The sequence below is a fragment of the Terrapene carolina genome, unplaced genomic scaffold, assembly GCF_002925995.2.
Source record: "Terrapene carolina triunguis isolate 2854851 unplaced genomic scaffold, T_m_triunguis-2.0 Scaffold706, whole genome shotgun sequence".
NCBI lineage: Eukaryota > Metazoa > Chordata > Testudines > Emydidae > Terrapene > Terrapene triunguis.
The window spans coordinates 5,072,677-5,089,333 of NW_020665057.1; the positions used below are offsets into that span (position 1 = coordinate 5,072,677).

At 40.0% G+C, this 16,657-nt stretch overlaps 1 protein-coding gene across 1 annotated transcript in view; it reads right to left on the reverse strand.

The window, feature by feature from the left end:
• COL25A1 (collagen type XXV alpha 1 chain) overlaps positions 1 to 16,657 on the reverse strand; it is a 426,642-nt gene that overhangs the window by 138,492 nt on the left and 271,493 nt on the right. The window contains exons 7-8 of the mRNA XM_026659846.2: positions 2,776 to 2,802; positions 2,582 to 2,608 (exon numbers count right to left, since the gene is read on the reverse strand). Of these exons, the coding sequence (XP_026515631.1) occupies positions 2,582 to 2,608; positions 2,776 to 2,802 (54 nt within the window). The remainder of the gene's footprint in view (positions 1 to 2,581; positions 2,609 to 2,775; positions 2,803 to 16,657) is intronic.

Below are 16,657 nucleotides of genomic sequence, written 5' to 3' on the forward strand. Positions count from 1 at the left end.
AGGCAGAATACGTCTGGGAACAATAGAAAACATCATAGTGTCACCCACCACAATACCTATGTTACATACGAAATGATGCAAAACATACAGAAAAGTAACCAAGGAAGGAACAAGTGGGTATAGTTTCATTTTGGTGCATGATGGATTTACACCAAGAACTTCCATTAATTACATATGTCTAATCCCCTGGCAATGCAAATTGAGCATATACATCCAGAGGACAGTAATCAGAAAAGATAACTATTGTAGCATGAAAAATAAAATGGTAAGAAGCACTATCCTAGTATTTACACTTGAAAATATCAGAGGAAAAAGAAGGAAAGGCACCTGTAAAACATATCCAACCTCATTTTGAGAAAGATAAGGACATGAAAGAGGAGACTGCAAATTACTCAAATGATATCTACAAATTTCTTAATGAAACTCTTCAATACAGTGTAAACTAACTAAACCTCTGATGAAGCATGATCTATACCACAGGATACTGTCTCCCAACTCTGCATCTCCACTCCTGATCTGTTTTTACCATCCAGTCCTGCATCTTAGCCAGTCTCTCTGACATCTCCTACAGGTTGCCTCGCTGTCAATTTAAATTTAACATGTTTAAAGTTGAACTCTTTGGATCGGATTCTTCTGTACCTTCTAGCTGCATTGCACTAGTCTAAAGTCTAACTAGACTTGCTAGCCCCAGGACTGAAGAGCTGTAAAGATGTTTTAAAGCCACTTTCTCTCCTTCCCCTAATTCTGGATTTGTGCCAAGACTGCTGGTCCAGTCTACAGAATCTGGGCCCTTTTCTCCACTCCCATGCCCTTTCCACTTCTCCCATTCCCTGTCACCATTAACTCTACCTCCATTCTCCCATGACCTGGGAGCCATTTTTGACTCTACCCTCTATCCTGCCACACCCAACCATGCCCTTTGCAAATCTTTGCATTTTTTACTCAACAGAATTTCCAAGCGCCAACGTTCTCTCTCTTTCCATCCTGCTAAAGCTCGCACCCAGGCCTTGATGATATCTTGGCTTAACTCCTGCAACCCCCTTTCCTCTGGACTCACTCACACCTGCTGTTCTGACCATGATCACCTGCCTTTGAATTCCTCCACTGATGACTCCTTCTCCACCACATCAAATTCAAGATCCTTGTCCTCAGCTTTTTAGGGCCTTTCACAACTCTGCCCTTCCATACATCTCTCTCTTGTACATTCCTGAGATTGTTCCTTGCCACTTTTGCTTTCCTAACAATGCCGAGCTTGAATGCCTGTATGTTCATTTCTCCCACTAGCACATTTCCACTGTCTTCTGTGCTATACCTCATGCATAGAATACCTCTCCAAAGTAGTATAGAGACGCTACCCTGCCCTCTTCCAAATCTCTTCTTATAGATTTACTTTTGCCATGATGCCTTCAGCAAACAGCCAGCTCAAGTAGATAGTCAGTGAGGATTTCTCAGATCTATTTTAGCTACTTCTATCTTATAATTAAAAAAAAACAACTTTAAATGATTTGGAAACATTAAGTTGTGCATATAACCATTCTAGGTAACAATGTGCTGCTTTCACTATTACTCTTGTCATCCTTCCTCATTCCTGCCTTTAGTTTGTTTCCGCCTCTTGTTTGTCTTAAATTAGATTTTAAGCTATTAGGACTGGAACTGCAGCTTTCTAATGTCAGTACTTCACCAAGCATAATGGGACCTGACTGGGGCTTCTAAGCACTACTGTCATCAGAATAATATGGACAAGTAAATATGTTATGACTTTACAGGTTTCTCACTCACAGTAAAATTAAAATATATTAACTAATTGACAGAAAACGTGCCCTGGCACATACTATCATGAGAAAATGCATAAACACGTAACTGAACTGAGCCTCTGCATCATTAGAACAATATGTCCAAACATTTGTATAATGAAGAACGGATGTAAAGACAATGAACTGGCACTACCAACATAACAATATGTTCACCATTGTATTCCTGTGATTAAAACAAACACAATATTTAAAAACTAAAATAACTCCACAAGGAAAATTTGCTCTGTTTCTAACTGTTTGAAAAAAAAATGCTGTTTAAGAGACAATAATATTATTCTTTTCAGTACATGTATGAAGGCACACGAACTAGTCCATGAATGTGCCATGTTTTTATAATTCTCTAAATAATGGATATTTTAAGAGAAAATATAGGACCAAATTTATTAATAAACCCCACCTGCCCTCTGCATTGTAGGAGTCTATACAAGACCTGAAAGATTGCTGGGAAAACTGGAAGGTTTGCTCTGGCAAACCAACTCTTACACAGCAGAGCAAAATCACTGTTAAATGCATTTTCCCCCACTAGCAGCAGTTGTATATTTTCATATATAGTAATGTATGTATGGCTACTCTTACTCAAACGCTTCTCAGAGACTATTTGGTTATATTTGGTGTTACTGTCCTGCAGACACTTACTACAACATGCAGGGTAAATGCAGCTAATAAGCATGATTAGCTAAGACACTATGTTTAATTTAGTTTTGCGCTAAGGACTAATTGCCTACTCAGGGAAGGGGAAGTGTAACATTTTTTTTTAAGATGCTTACCCGAGGGCCCTGATCACCTTGATCTCCCTGCAAAGTGGAAAGATGAGATGATAGTTTTAACACAGCATCTGTGTGCTACCCAACTCTCTTACATAATTTCACATCATACTGCGTCAATAGAAACTATGTGTTCAGTTAATACCAGGAGGGGTTTCCATTTATTTTGTAAGTAAGTTGACAATATGTGTACTCACCTTCTCGCCTTTTGGACCAGGAGGACCCTGAAAAAAACAGAAAAAAAAATAACAAATTATTGATGCTAATGAAGTTCAATGACCAGTTATAGGGACACAGTAAGAAGCAGGTCTGAATGATCCAGAGATCTCTCCCTAATGTTATGATTTCTTACGGTTTTCATTCCATAAGCTGCAGGTATTTTAGGAACAGGTTCTGCAAAGATTTAGTAGCAGGTGTAGTGGGGTTACTCCTGTTGAGCTGTGCACGCAGTCTTCAGTGGGACTACTCACAATAGTATTGAAATCCTGGCAATGGCAAATGGCAATGGCAAAACTCCCACTGACTTCCACAGAGCCAGGATTTCATCCTACATCTGGTAATAAGCGTTTTCTAAAACAGTAAAACTTTTTACCAAATATGGCTAATAAATCCAGATCTGTCATGTATTTTGGCAGCCTTCTTAAATTAGAAAAGTAACGGAAAATTAGATTAGGAATTCTAGGAGCATAGAAAGTCAAGTTCAGTCCAGTGGCATCCTGTGATGTGGTAGAGGAAAGTGAGCTCTTCTTTATCAGAATTCAGTTTGATATGACTTTTCAGAATGAAGGATAATTATTTTAAAAACACCAGACAAACAAAATGGTGTAGTGGTGATATTAGGGTGGTACTATAGGTTCTTTCATTATTCTCTGTTGTCTGAACAATTTCCCAATTTCTGTGTTATGCAACTGTCCGGAATCAACTTTCTAGACCCAGTTCTCAAGCTATGGCTTGTGGATCACTTGCTGGTAGTCTGCACAGAACTGGCAGATTAAATGGTGCTGACTCTGCCTACATGTTTCCAGTTCCTTCTGAAGATGTCCAGGTGTTTCAGTGCAAAGAAGAGTTTTGGCACTGGTAAAAGCATCTGAAAACAAAGAGGACAAGCCAGTCTAGTTGTGTTCAGTAGAGGCCATGGCTGCAACAAGAGAAGGAGAGGAAAAAAGCACCACCATCAGAGAACGGCACCACCAGCAGCACAGTTAAAACTAACTATCTTCCTAATGCTACTTTTCCATGTAAGCAAGCAGTATAACTGCCAGAAGGATTTTTCATAATCACAAATGGGAGAGGAAGTGGTTCGCATGACTTGCAAATGGAAGAAATGGCCCATGAAACACTGTCTCATAGGATGCTGGCTACAGCGAAAAAAGCTTTGAAAATTCATGTGCTAGCCAGTTTCTTGTGTATTTTTAAGGGTTCCCCAGCATGTAGGAGTGTCCCTGCTACTACACCTTTTAAGGAGATGCAATGTATGTTAACTTCTGTAGCTGGCCATCTCTTCTGGCTGGTGCAGGGGGGAAGAATCAAGCCCTGGCCTCCTCCTTCCCTTCCCATTTCTCCTTTGGGACAGCTAGAAGAGTGGAGCCCTTGCACTCAATTGAATACAATGACTGTCATTGTGGCTCTCTCCCCCTTGTATCCCCACACAGAGGCTGGACACAGTCCTTCCCTGAAGTTTAAAAAACAAGTTAAAGCACAGATAAACTTGTCATGAACATTTGTCTTTGTGCATCCACTTGGTCAACTTACATCTCTCACTGCTTCTTCTCAGTGCAGAGGTTCACATGCCAAACAGTTAAAATTGCATGCAGAATTCTGTATTCTGTGTCAGCAACTGACCCCATGAATGCTTGTACTGATGTGACTGAGAGGGATAATAATGCAGTACATTTTCAGCAGGCCTGCTTTAAAACATGTGAATATATATATCAAGCTTGCAAGCTCTCAGACAAACATATATCAATATTTACCAATAGTTACTGCAGCATAGTGTCTGAGTATATAGCATGTGTGTAGTAATTGTTGGCAAACACTGACTTTAAAATGGTGACCACTGAACCGAGAATACAATATGTGCCGTGGTTACATTCCATTACCTTAAAAAAATAATCCTTTAACTGACCCTTGACGACTCATCAATTGCGCACTTTAGCTAAGGGACCAGATTCAGTAATGCTGTATATTACACTCCCTGTGCCACTGAGGCCGCCTGCAACCCAAAGATATTCATTTCAACTTAAGGAAGAGCAGGGCATTTTACTGCCACTGCACTCTCTTGGGATTTCTGTTGGGGGGGGGGGGGGCGCGGCAGGATGCAGTTATTCACAGTCTGGTTTCAACAGAAACTCCACTGGCAGAAACTGCAGAAGTCATGGTACAACTGTTGCAGCTAGAGCCTTTCCTGACCAGTGCCACCCACTTGTTGGGCTCACTCACAGGCATGTAATTAGTCCACGATGACACAACTAAGGATGCAGTCAATTTGCACCACGACAACCTTCTTCCCAGGAGACACAGTAGAGCTCTGGGAGCATGAATGTGAATCTAACCTATGATTTTTAATAGATCTGGTTCTATTATTTGTTTCAAATAACTTATCCAATGATTTTTGCCCTCTTTTCTCTTTGCAGATTATCCACGAACCCCCCCTGATTTCTGTGAATTAGTTAATTATTCACAATTGTCTGATGGATCAAATTGGTTGTTGGGAGTGTTTGCTTTTTGCACAATATGGCTAGTTACCTAAGTCACATGGTATTGTTTTTGTTTCTTGATTGGATGTTTTATAATTTAAAAGAATCTCCCTTTCTGCTTACAAATAATCCAAAAGTATTCATTAACGTTCAACAAATCTATTGTATGAAGAAATAAAAATATCTTTTCAAAATGGCCACAAGGGCATTTTTGGTGTGAATACTCTCACAAACACTTGTTCTTTTATTCACAATGATTTTGCTTTCTGTGAGCTTTCTTGCAAATAAAAAATAGCTCTCCTAAATACCAGTAAAGGGACTCAGTGGCATTTCATTGCAAGAATATTCAAGTAATATTTTATGGCTCTAGTTTTTGAGAATACCATTTCCATTGTTTTGGGAACTTTAAAAAGGAAATCTCCAACCCTCAGCCTTTGACATCTTCTTTCCAATTGTGTGGAGAAATTCTCCCAAGGTTTTACTGCAGGTTTTATTGACGTGTGTGTTCGGGGGAGGGAGAAAAGGCTGTAAGGATTTGGTATGAGGCAAAGTGATGTTTGTGGAGGTGGGGTGAGAGTTGGGGACTGGTTTGTTTAAAGAAGGGCAAGTGTTGCAGAGGGTTTGTTTTTCCCCCAAACGCTATTCTTTCTTCTTGTTAAAGAGCATAGATACAAAGAACTGAGTGAGTTAAAAAAAAATGCTAATTTCGAAGGCTGCAACAGAGATGTCTTGCCCTTTTCCAAAGGAGTTTTCTGTGCTTTGGTTGTGAGATGGCAGAGATCAGGCCTCTAGCTGCTGCACAAATGTGAAAGCATTTTGTGTCCGTTATGTGAAACGTCTGAGGTCAGAACATTTCTGAAATAACTTTACAGTGTTTTCACTGGAAACAGAGGCTCTTTTCTCAGAGTGTAATTATCTACTGCAGACTGCCATACATTTTCAAATACAGTTTATAGCCTCTTTGGCATAAGCAAGGCCTCGTAAATCACAAACACATGCAAAATTTGCATTCATAATTGGGTGATAAATACTGCTCTTTTTAAAACAGGGTGTTCCAAAGCAGACTGAAAGGCGTCCAGGCACCTGCCAACTGAGAACAAAGCTGAAGTAAGGGTCAACTATATTTTACAGCTGCTGCTGCCCCTGAGTACAGACACAAGCTACATTTATACATTCAGGACTAATGGCAGGTGCTTCTTTCTTGCTGTCTTGACTGAAGCCACATTTCCAGTCCTTTGTCACATCCTCGTTAATATAAATAGGTATACAAGGAGTGGAAGGCCAGGGCCAGGGCAGGACAACATAAGGCCTAATCCTGCAGTCTGCATTCAGACAAGATTCCCATTGAAGTTTATGAGAGAATCGCTCTAAGGTCTGCAGGATTTTGCCCATAGGCAGTATTTCATGGCACATTATCTAAAAGGTGCTAATTTTTTACTTTACTCTACCATGACAGCTATTTCCCACCTGTAAAGGTCTTCTGACGATTATATTAGCAACATCTTCTCAACAGCCAGTATTTAAATCAAACAATTTAAAAAATATATTTGATTGTGCATTCTGTTATCTTCCAAGCTAGTCCAACTTTTCTTTAAAAGTATAAACACAGCCACAATCTTCCCTTCATTATAGACCCCAACTTTAATCTGCATAACATATCTCTGCATTAAAAAACAGTATACTGTATATTCAACAAAGAGGTCTCCCAACTTTACTCTATGGTCTGTCTCTACATTATGATCTATTTCTATACAAACAGTTAAACAGGACATGAAATTATGAGTGAGGCTCTATAATTTAATAGGGAAGATGTAGAGTGTATACTGTAGTGTGACACCTCAGGGATACGCATGAGGAAGAGGTTTAAAGATATAGCAATGTGCCCAGGTTACATATAGAAGGCCAGATTCACAGCTGTGGACCTCAAGTTGTGGGTCTCTGGTGACAGTAATTTCACTCCACTAGGAGCAGTAATGCAGATGTGCAAGTTACTGGCAATCTCCAGAAGCCAGAGGTATTTGGCACAGGCCATGAACTGTGTTGAGTAGCCTGTGATGATACAAGGTCAACACAGGCAGTGCATCCACCAGTGGGGCTTCTAGGGAACCCCAACTGTAAAACAAAGCTGTTCTCCCCTAGTAGAACCACTGTGGAAGGGACTGATAATACTTTTTTCTCCCTTCTCCTCTTTTCTACCCCTCAGCCAGCTTCCCTTGTGAGCCCAAGCAGAGGTATCGACTTTCTAATGTGCTGGGCAGTGCTCAACCCCTGCTGTACCCCAGATCCTACCCCCCACTCCACCCCTTCCCTGCCTCTTCCTGCCCCGTTCTGCCCTCTCCCCCCGAGCGCACGCCACCCTGGCTCCTCCCCCACAGCGCCTCCTGCACTCCGTGGAACAGTTGATCGCAGCAGGTGGGAGGAGCTGGCTTGAAGGGGGAAGAGCTGATCAGGGGGGCTGTCGGTGGGTGCTCAGCACCCACTATTTTTTTCCCCTGGGTGCTCCAGCTCCAGAGCACCCATGGAGTCAGTGCCTATGGGCCCAAGGAGATCCCTGCACAAGTAGGACTGAATCTGGCTTGCAGAATTAAAAATATCTATGAATCAAGGTTTCATTTTTAATTTTAGACAAAATAACCCCACAATGATTTTGTCACTGAATTACAATGCGTACTGAGGGCCTAAGGAACACTTAGAGAACAACTGTGATCTTCTGGAGGGTGCCCAGGATGAAACAGAATTAAAGAACTGACTACAAACAAGAGACAGCATCAATGCAATTGCAGAAATGCAACTGATTAGCCAACTAAGAACAAAACATTTAAAAAAAATTGTAATATGCAGGTTAGACTAGCGCAAGCCAAGTCTTACAGTAAGCACACAAACCCAGGAAATAACCCAAAGTTGTTCCTTAACCTGGAAGAGTTATCAGGCAGCTTCTCATTATTGATAAACTGGCATTAAAATCATATTTTCACAATTATATAAAATATAACATGAACGTAGAATTTTTTGCTGTTTGTTTTTTGAGGATTTTATTTCAGTGATGGAATGTAGTTTCTGTAGGTGAGGAAGAACCATTTCACTATGAAAGTACTGATATTTCTTCCTTTGCCATTTTGCTCAGAACTATCAGCTGACTCGAATTACAAGAGATTTCCTTGAATTTGAAACTAAAGTTTACATCAAACTCATAGAAACCCAGCAATTATTGTAAAATATCATAGGATTGGATGTGCTGAATTATTAAATGTGATGTTATAGAAAGTATTAAGAAAAGAGTTACAAAATCATTTTAAGCTTCCTGCCCTATTATTTTTCTTGTTTCCCTTATGAGTCCAGGAATGTTAAGCAGCATGGTTTTGGACTTCATTGAATTTGGCCATGTTTGCAGACAAGGGCTGTGTTAGCTGGCGCACAATGCCAGCATCTCACCTTGGATCAAATTTACTAATGCTCTCCAAAATTTCCAGTGCATTTGTAGAGCTTCTTCCTCTTAACCAATGCTGCCTCCATCCGCTTTCTTGGACACGTTTCATTCTCCTCTCTGGGATTCTCATAGTTTCCCTTGGATCATAAAAAAATCTCTTCATAAATTTTCCTTTACTCTCCTCCGCTGCACTGCAGTTTCTTTTTGTTACATCTTTCTTCCAGTACAGAAGAAAAGAAGTCTTCATATTTGACAGTGCAATTTGTACCTGAATTAATAATCAACGGCCAAAAAGTAAGACGTAAAATCATTGTACATAACATATCTTAGATGAACAATTCAGTCTTGTAATTTACTTGTTGATGTCAATGTTAACCTTAACCTGACATTTATTTACATCACTGTATCCAGAATGCAGTGATATACACTGTTATGTAAATCACAGGTTTCAGAGTAGCAGCCGTGTTAGTCTGTATCCGCAAAAAGAACAGGAGTACTTGTGGCACCTTAGAGACTAACGAATTTATTAGAGCATAAGCTTTCGTGGGCTACAGCCCACTTCTTTGGATGCATATAGAATGGAACCAATATTGAGGAGATATATATACACACATACAGAGAGGCTACATCAGGCTTGTCTGGTTATGTGGACTCTCTCCTCAGGCCCTTCGCTACCAGCACTCCCAGCTATCTTCGAGACACCACAGACTTCCTGAGGAAACTACAATCCATCGGTGATCTTCCAGAAAACACCATCCTGGCCACTATGGATGTAGGAGCCCTCTACACCAATATTCCACACAAAGATGGACTACAAGCTATCAGGAACAGTATCCCCGACAATGTCACAGCTAACCTGGTGGCTGAACTTTGTGACTTTTTCCTCACCCACAACTATTTCACATTTGGGGACAATATATACCTTCAAGTCAGCGGCACTGCTATGGGTACCCGCATGGCCCCACAGTATGCCAACATTTTTATGGCTGACTTAGAACAACGCTTCCTTAGCTCTTGTCCCCTAACGCCCCTACTCTACTTGCGCTACATTGATGACATCTTCATCATCTGGACCCATGGAAAAGAAGCCCTTGAGGAATTCCACCATGATTTCAATAATTTCCATCCCACCATCAACCTCAGCCTAGATCAGTCCACACAAGCGGTCCATTTCCTGGACAATACTGTGCTAATAAGCGATGGTCACATAAGTACCACCCTATACCGGAAACCTACTGACCGCTACACTTACCTACATGCCTCCAGCTTCCATCCAGGACACACCACACGATCCATTGTCTACAGCCAAGCTCTAAGATATAACCGCATTTGCTCCAATCCCTCAGACAGAGACAAGCAACTACAAGATCTCTATCAAGCATTCTTAAAACTACAATACCCACCTGCTGAAGTGAAAAAACAGATTGACAGAGCCAGACGAGTACCCAGAAGTCACTTCCTACAAGACAGGCCCAACAAAGAAAATAATAGAACACCGCTAGCTGTCACCTTCAGCCCCCAACTAAAACCTCTCCAGCGCATCATCAAAGATCTACAACCTATCCTGAAAGATGATCCCTCACTTTCACAGATCTTGGGAGACAGACCTGTCCTCTCTTACAGACAACCCCCCAACCTAAAGCAAATACTCACCAGCAACCACACACCACTGAACAAAAACACTGACCCAGGAACCTATCCTTGTAACAAAGCCCGATGCCAACTCTGTCCACATATCTATTCAAGTGACATCATCATAGGACCTAATCACATCAGCCATACCATCAGGGGCTCGTTCACCTGCACATCTACCAATGTGATATATGCCATCATGTGCCAGCAATGCCCCTCTGCCATGTACATTGGCCAAACCGGACAGTCTCTACGCAAAAGAATTAATGGACACAAATCTGACATCAGGAATCATAATACTCAAAATTCAGTGGGAGAACACTTTAACCTGTCTGGTCATTCAATGACAGACCTGAGGGTGGCTATCTTACAACAGAAAAACTTCAAAAACAGACTCCAATGAGAGACTGCTGAGCTGGAATTGATATGCAAACTAGATACAATCAATTTAGGATTGAATAAGGACTGGGAATGGCTGAGCCATTACAAACATTGAATCTATCTCCCCTTGTAAGTATCCTCACACTTCTTATCAAACTGTCTGTACCAGGCTATCTTGATTATCACTTCAAAAGTTTTTTTTCACTTACTTAATTGGCCTCTCAGAGTTGGTGAGACAACTCCCACCTGTTCATGCTCTCTGTATGTGTGTATATATATCTCCTCAATATACGTTCCATTCTATATGCACCCGAAGAAGTGGGCTGTAGCCCACGAAAGCTTATGCTCTAATAAATTTGTTAGTCTCTAAGGTGCCACAAGTACTCCTGTTCTTTTTATGTAAATCACATAGGTTCTTAAACTGCAGGTTAGAAAATATGATCTATCCAAGAGGTTCCAGGAAAGTGAAGACTTACATTATAATAGCACTAATTTACACATGTATCTTCACTTCTCATGCAGTGTTGGGGTTGAGATCAGGATTTGCAGCCTTGCAATACTGCCCCTGAAGCTCTCAGAGAACTACAGTGGCCAGTGGTTCACCACAGAACTCTTCCACAGTGCTTCCAGCCACCCCAGTAGTTAGGTACCAAGCCAGAGTACGAAGCTCAAATTCCCAGCATGTTAGCACATTGTGCTATTGCTATATGTCCTTTGAACACATTATCCTTTATCTTACATGCATTTTCTTTGATTAATCAATATAGCTGTCTTCCTTTTCGCCACATGCTTTTCTTCGAAAAACCACAAACCTCAGTGCAAATAATACTTAAAAAAAAAAATCCAGGACACTGAAAGAATATGCGTGTCCACTGCCTGGGTTTTATAGACAAAGGGTCAAATTTACCTCTAGCACAAGTGAATGCAACTCCATTTACTTCAGTAGTATTGAGCCTACCTATACTAGCAATGCATTTGGCCCACTTTCTCTTCTTAGCAGTCCAATATAAACAATCAGTCAAGCATAATAACATTCTGAATCAAATTGTTAAGTCTCTTCTGAACCAGAGCTAGATGAGTATCTGCAGGATACTCATAGACCCACTGTGCTAGCATGCCACCATGACCAAGAATATAATGGCAGAGAAATGAGGTGCATTAGCAGAGCCAGAATACTGAGGTAATTCTCTCATCCAAAATACAATCAGACAGTTCCTGGATGCTATTTGTTGGCTAATATAATATAATGAATATACTTCCCAGACCAAAAAATTTGAGCCATCACCTCATTGTCACAATATGTTTCCCTATGCTCATACTTTGTATCTCTGCATAAGCATGAATTTACTGATACTCTTATGTATCCATGCAAATTTTGAGCACTTATGAGGATGGATACAGTGAATTCATAAAGCCATATCAAAGATTCTTGTGATAAAATGTAGATATATCTCTATTGCCAACTATACAGTAACTAATTAGTGATGGACAAACCATAGAGGCCAGTTCAGATATGCACCCAAAACTTTGTTCAATTTTGTACTGCTTAAACATATGAATCTAGTACATAAGAACATAAGAAAGGCCATACTGGGTCAGACCAAAGGTCCATTTAGCCCCGTATCCTGTCTTCCGATAGTGGCCAATGTCAGGTGCTTCAGAGGGAATGAACAGAACAAGTAACCATCAAATACTGGCAAAAAGTTCTGACTGAGTCCTTTAGACTGAAGTCATCCACGTATCCACAGAAAGAGTGCCGCATCAGTGAAGGATGTCCACTTTGACCCACCAACATGTCTCAACCTTGACCTGAAGGGAATACCTCACATCAGGATGAAATCTCGGCCTCAACGGCCATTTCACGCCTTGGCATACCTGTTGAGACTGCCATCCATGTTGGTTTTTATTCTGGGGATGTGGAGAACTGTTCCTTGGGAAATGGAATGAAACCACCCAAGTTACACAGGCAGCTGAAAAGCTGTTTGCTGATAACTTGCAAGACTGGCCATTCAGAGACTGAAGCAGCACAGCTGTTAACTTCCTTTTCCCTTCCTCAAGCTCATTCCCCTATTCAGTCCATTCTTCCCCTGCCCTGGGGATTGAGTCCTATTCTATGCCCATTCTGGAAGATGTCAGGTGCTCTTTTCTTCTTCCTGCCATGTTCTCTCTCAACTGGGATTTTGTGTGTGTCCCATGCTAGAATTTCAATGTAATACTATATTTCTCACACTAGGGTTCACTTTGCATCTCTGTGTTCATAAGTAACGCGTGAGCGCATAATCAGTTATGTCACACCTCAAGCATGGAAGGGGAAAAATGCTTTCTAATACCCCTTAACACTAACAGAAGGTATTTGTTGGAAGCCATGGGCACTTGATAGGATTCCATAGCAAGAGAAAGTGCAGTTGACTCTGGCATTGTACTTTTGTTAACAAATATTCACTGCAGTCAACAGAGATTAATGCATTCAAATTCAGGTAGCAGAACAATAAATCAATCAGCTGCAAAAACTGCACAAACAAAAAAAGGAGGAAGAAGAAAGGAATAAAAGGCTACCTTCGCATTTACAATAAAAAGGAACTAGAGCCTGGGCAAAGAATTATCAAAGCACCTTTCCACAGAAAAATTGTGTTTATAACGGTGTCAAACTCTGTTAAGCTGGAAAAGGGAGTTATAGCTATAAACAGATTTATAACTTCAGATTTCACACACCTTTCATTGTACACTAAAGATTAAAGTGGCCATGAAACAAAACAAGAAAAGAAGGAAAATAAATAGAATTGCTAGATCTTCCCATCAGCCCCCCATATTAGGGCTACCAATGATATAGTACAAGTCTGTATTGTTTTGTGGACATTTCTGTGATGATATCTTTACTATTAAGCTATTTTTCTCAAAAGATATGATGTTAATTTAAGCCCAGGACTAAGAGGGCCCACTAGGTACTGACTCTGAACACAAAGCTCTGCCTTATGGAAGCAATTAATGTGGTCTAGAACTGAAAGAACACTTGGGAGAGAAAAAACCTTAAAAGGAAGACTGATAGCGTCCAGTGAAATTCAGGGCTTATAAAACTGCATAGATCAGAGAAGCACATTCTGGGTTTCTTTCCTAGCACAATACAAATTAAACAGCAACATTACACCTCCTGCCAATCAAAGCCATAAACCTCTTTTTTTCCAAGGTCTTTTGAGATATAAACATGCTGCTAAACCTTTTTTATTATTATTTTTTAAATTTTAATTTTTTTTTTTACATTTCCCTTTGCAGATTTTTTTGAACTGGCATGTTCTTCCATTTACTCCTAAAAGTACAATATGAAAATAGCTCCTTGATGAGGCCTAGGAAATCTTTATATCATTTTAGGTAACTGTAGTTCACACTGTAATGTTTTATTCATATTCGCTTAAACTTGAAAAGCAGCTCCTTTAAGGCTAAGGTTGTTGTGGTTTGTCCAATTACCCAGTGGTCTGGTGAATAACCCAGTGCCTTGTGAAAGACTCACTTCAGGGGGTGATTTTAAGCATCTTTTTCTTTTGTATCACAGCCTCAAACACCTTGGAGAAAATTACTTCTCTTGAGGGTATGCAAGAGAGGTTTAGAGTGCAGTTGGACAAAATATTTTGAATACAACTTTTTTTTTTTAATGAAAAATGCATATTTGGGTAAATGGAAATATTTGCAACTCCATGTTGAATTTGCCTAATGTTTCAGCTGGGAAAAAAATTCTGAAAAAGTCAAAACAATTTTTCAGTGTGAAATGACTCTTAATTTAGAATTTTTCTTACACTTTATTTTTAAAAAGGTTAAAAAAAACAGAAACAAAAATTAAACTTTTGCTTAACCCAAAATTAATTTTTTTCATCTTTTTGTTTTGTTTTGTTTCCAGTTGATCCAATGCCAATTCTGGCTATGTCTACACTGCAGCTAGGAAAGCGCTTCCCAGCACAGGGAGACAGACACACACTAGCTCTGCTTGAGCTAGTGCTCTAGAAATAGCAGTGTGACCACAGTGACATGGGCAAAGGCACGGGCTACCCATCCAAGTACAATCACACCTGACCCCTGGGTATGTACTCAGGTGGCTAGTCCAAGCCACCTCAGCCACTCTTCTATTTTTAGCACGCTAGCTCAAGCAGAGGTAGCACATATCTGGCCACCCATGCTGGGAAGCACATTTCTAGCTACAGTGTAAACATACCCTGAGAATAATGAGATCTTGGCACTACTAGTAGCCAGTTCAGGAGCAGCATTGCAGCATCTGTCTTTCAAGTACTGACATCCATCTTTCAAGCTCTCTTCCCACTTTTGTGGCTCAGTGAAATCTCTCTACTTTTGTCTTTCGGGGAAAAACATTTAATTATATCCCAAGCAGAGCCTCCTGCAACCAGGAATGGAGAAGAGCAGAACTAATGTAAATGGTGGATTCTTGGTAACTTGAAGTCTTTAAATCTTGATTTGAGGACTTCAATAACTCAGCGAGAGGGTTATGAGTCTATTACAGGAGTGAGTGGGTGAGGTTCCGTGGCCTGCAATGTGCAGGAGGTCAGACTTCATGATAACAATGGTCCTTTCTGGCCTTAAAGTCTGAGTGTCTATGAGCACAAGACTCATGCAGACCATTAGGGCCCTTGCATAGGTGATGGGCAGTACAGAAAACTCTAAGATAAGTTGCTAGAAATAAAACTATGAAGCATCTGATTAGTGATGAGGTTCATCTATCACTAACTAAGTGCTGAGCACTGGTCAAGATTAAAATGTCAATATTTACCAACAGTTTCACAGCACAGTATCTACTGAAATAACTATATACTAATTTATGGTATGTCAACTTGATAATTGCGACCACTGCACATTTTGTTCAGATTTGAATGACTTTTTTCAAGACTGTTTGGTTTTCCACAACCTGAAAACAAGATTTAGTTATTGAAAATACTAAAAACAGTGTCTCATAATATCTGCTATTAAATGTCAGGTGCCTCTTTTGAAGAATTTTGGCCCCAATTCAGCTCTAGTTACATAGGTGTAAATCCAAATGACGTCAATAAAAGTTGCACTTATGTAACTGAGCAGAACTGGGAACATGGCGTTAAAAAGTACTGTGAAAGCAATTTGTTGTACAGCCACATTGAGGTGCATTAGCATTTGGCTTTTAACATAAGCCTTTAAAAATCTGGAGGCCAAATTCTGCTCACAGTTTCACCAAGACAAATCCAGAGTAACTCTATTTATTTCAGTGGAATTATTCTGGATTTATCTTGACATCAATGAGAGCAATATTTCAACCTATGCTTGTACTGTATTTTTTCCTCTTCCAAATTTTACTATAAACTATATTACAACACACATTCATTCTTTCACGGAAGCAGAATACCAAAGAAAGATTTAGATTTCCTTTTAGAAATGTCTACAAATACAACTATAAAATGCAATTGTAAAAGAGGTGGCAGGTTATATTATATAAATCATGACTGGTTAGAAGGGCAATAGCAGTAAAATATTAATATGAAGCCATAGCTGTGTAAAATATTGCCCAAGGGATAGAAGAGTTTCTGAGATTGTAATATAATCTCCATACCATAGGAGTGAAGGAATTATTTCACAGTCTAGGTAACTTTTTAATCCTTAGGGTATGCTAAAGCTTGGGAAAATAAAACACAAAAATGTTGGAGTGAAATTTTGCACCACTGAAATTGCTTTTTAAATTTTCCTGTGGGACCTTATGTTTCCTCCTTTTCCATGCTACCTTGCACATCCTGTAGGTCCTCAAATAGTTTCTCTGTCCGCCAATGTTGTTGCAACCTCAGACGTTGTATAAACAAATCATAACATCTTTCTAAAACAAAGTACATTATGCCTGGTCATCAACTGTGGGTAATAAGAACTGTAGAATTTTACATAACCTAAATCCATCTGAGGCAAATTACAGTCCAGCAGAACACT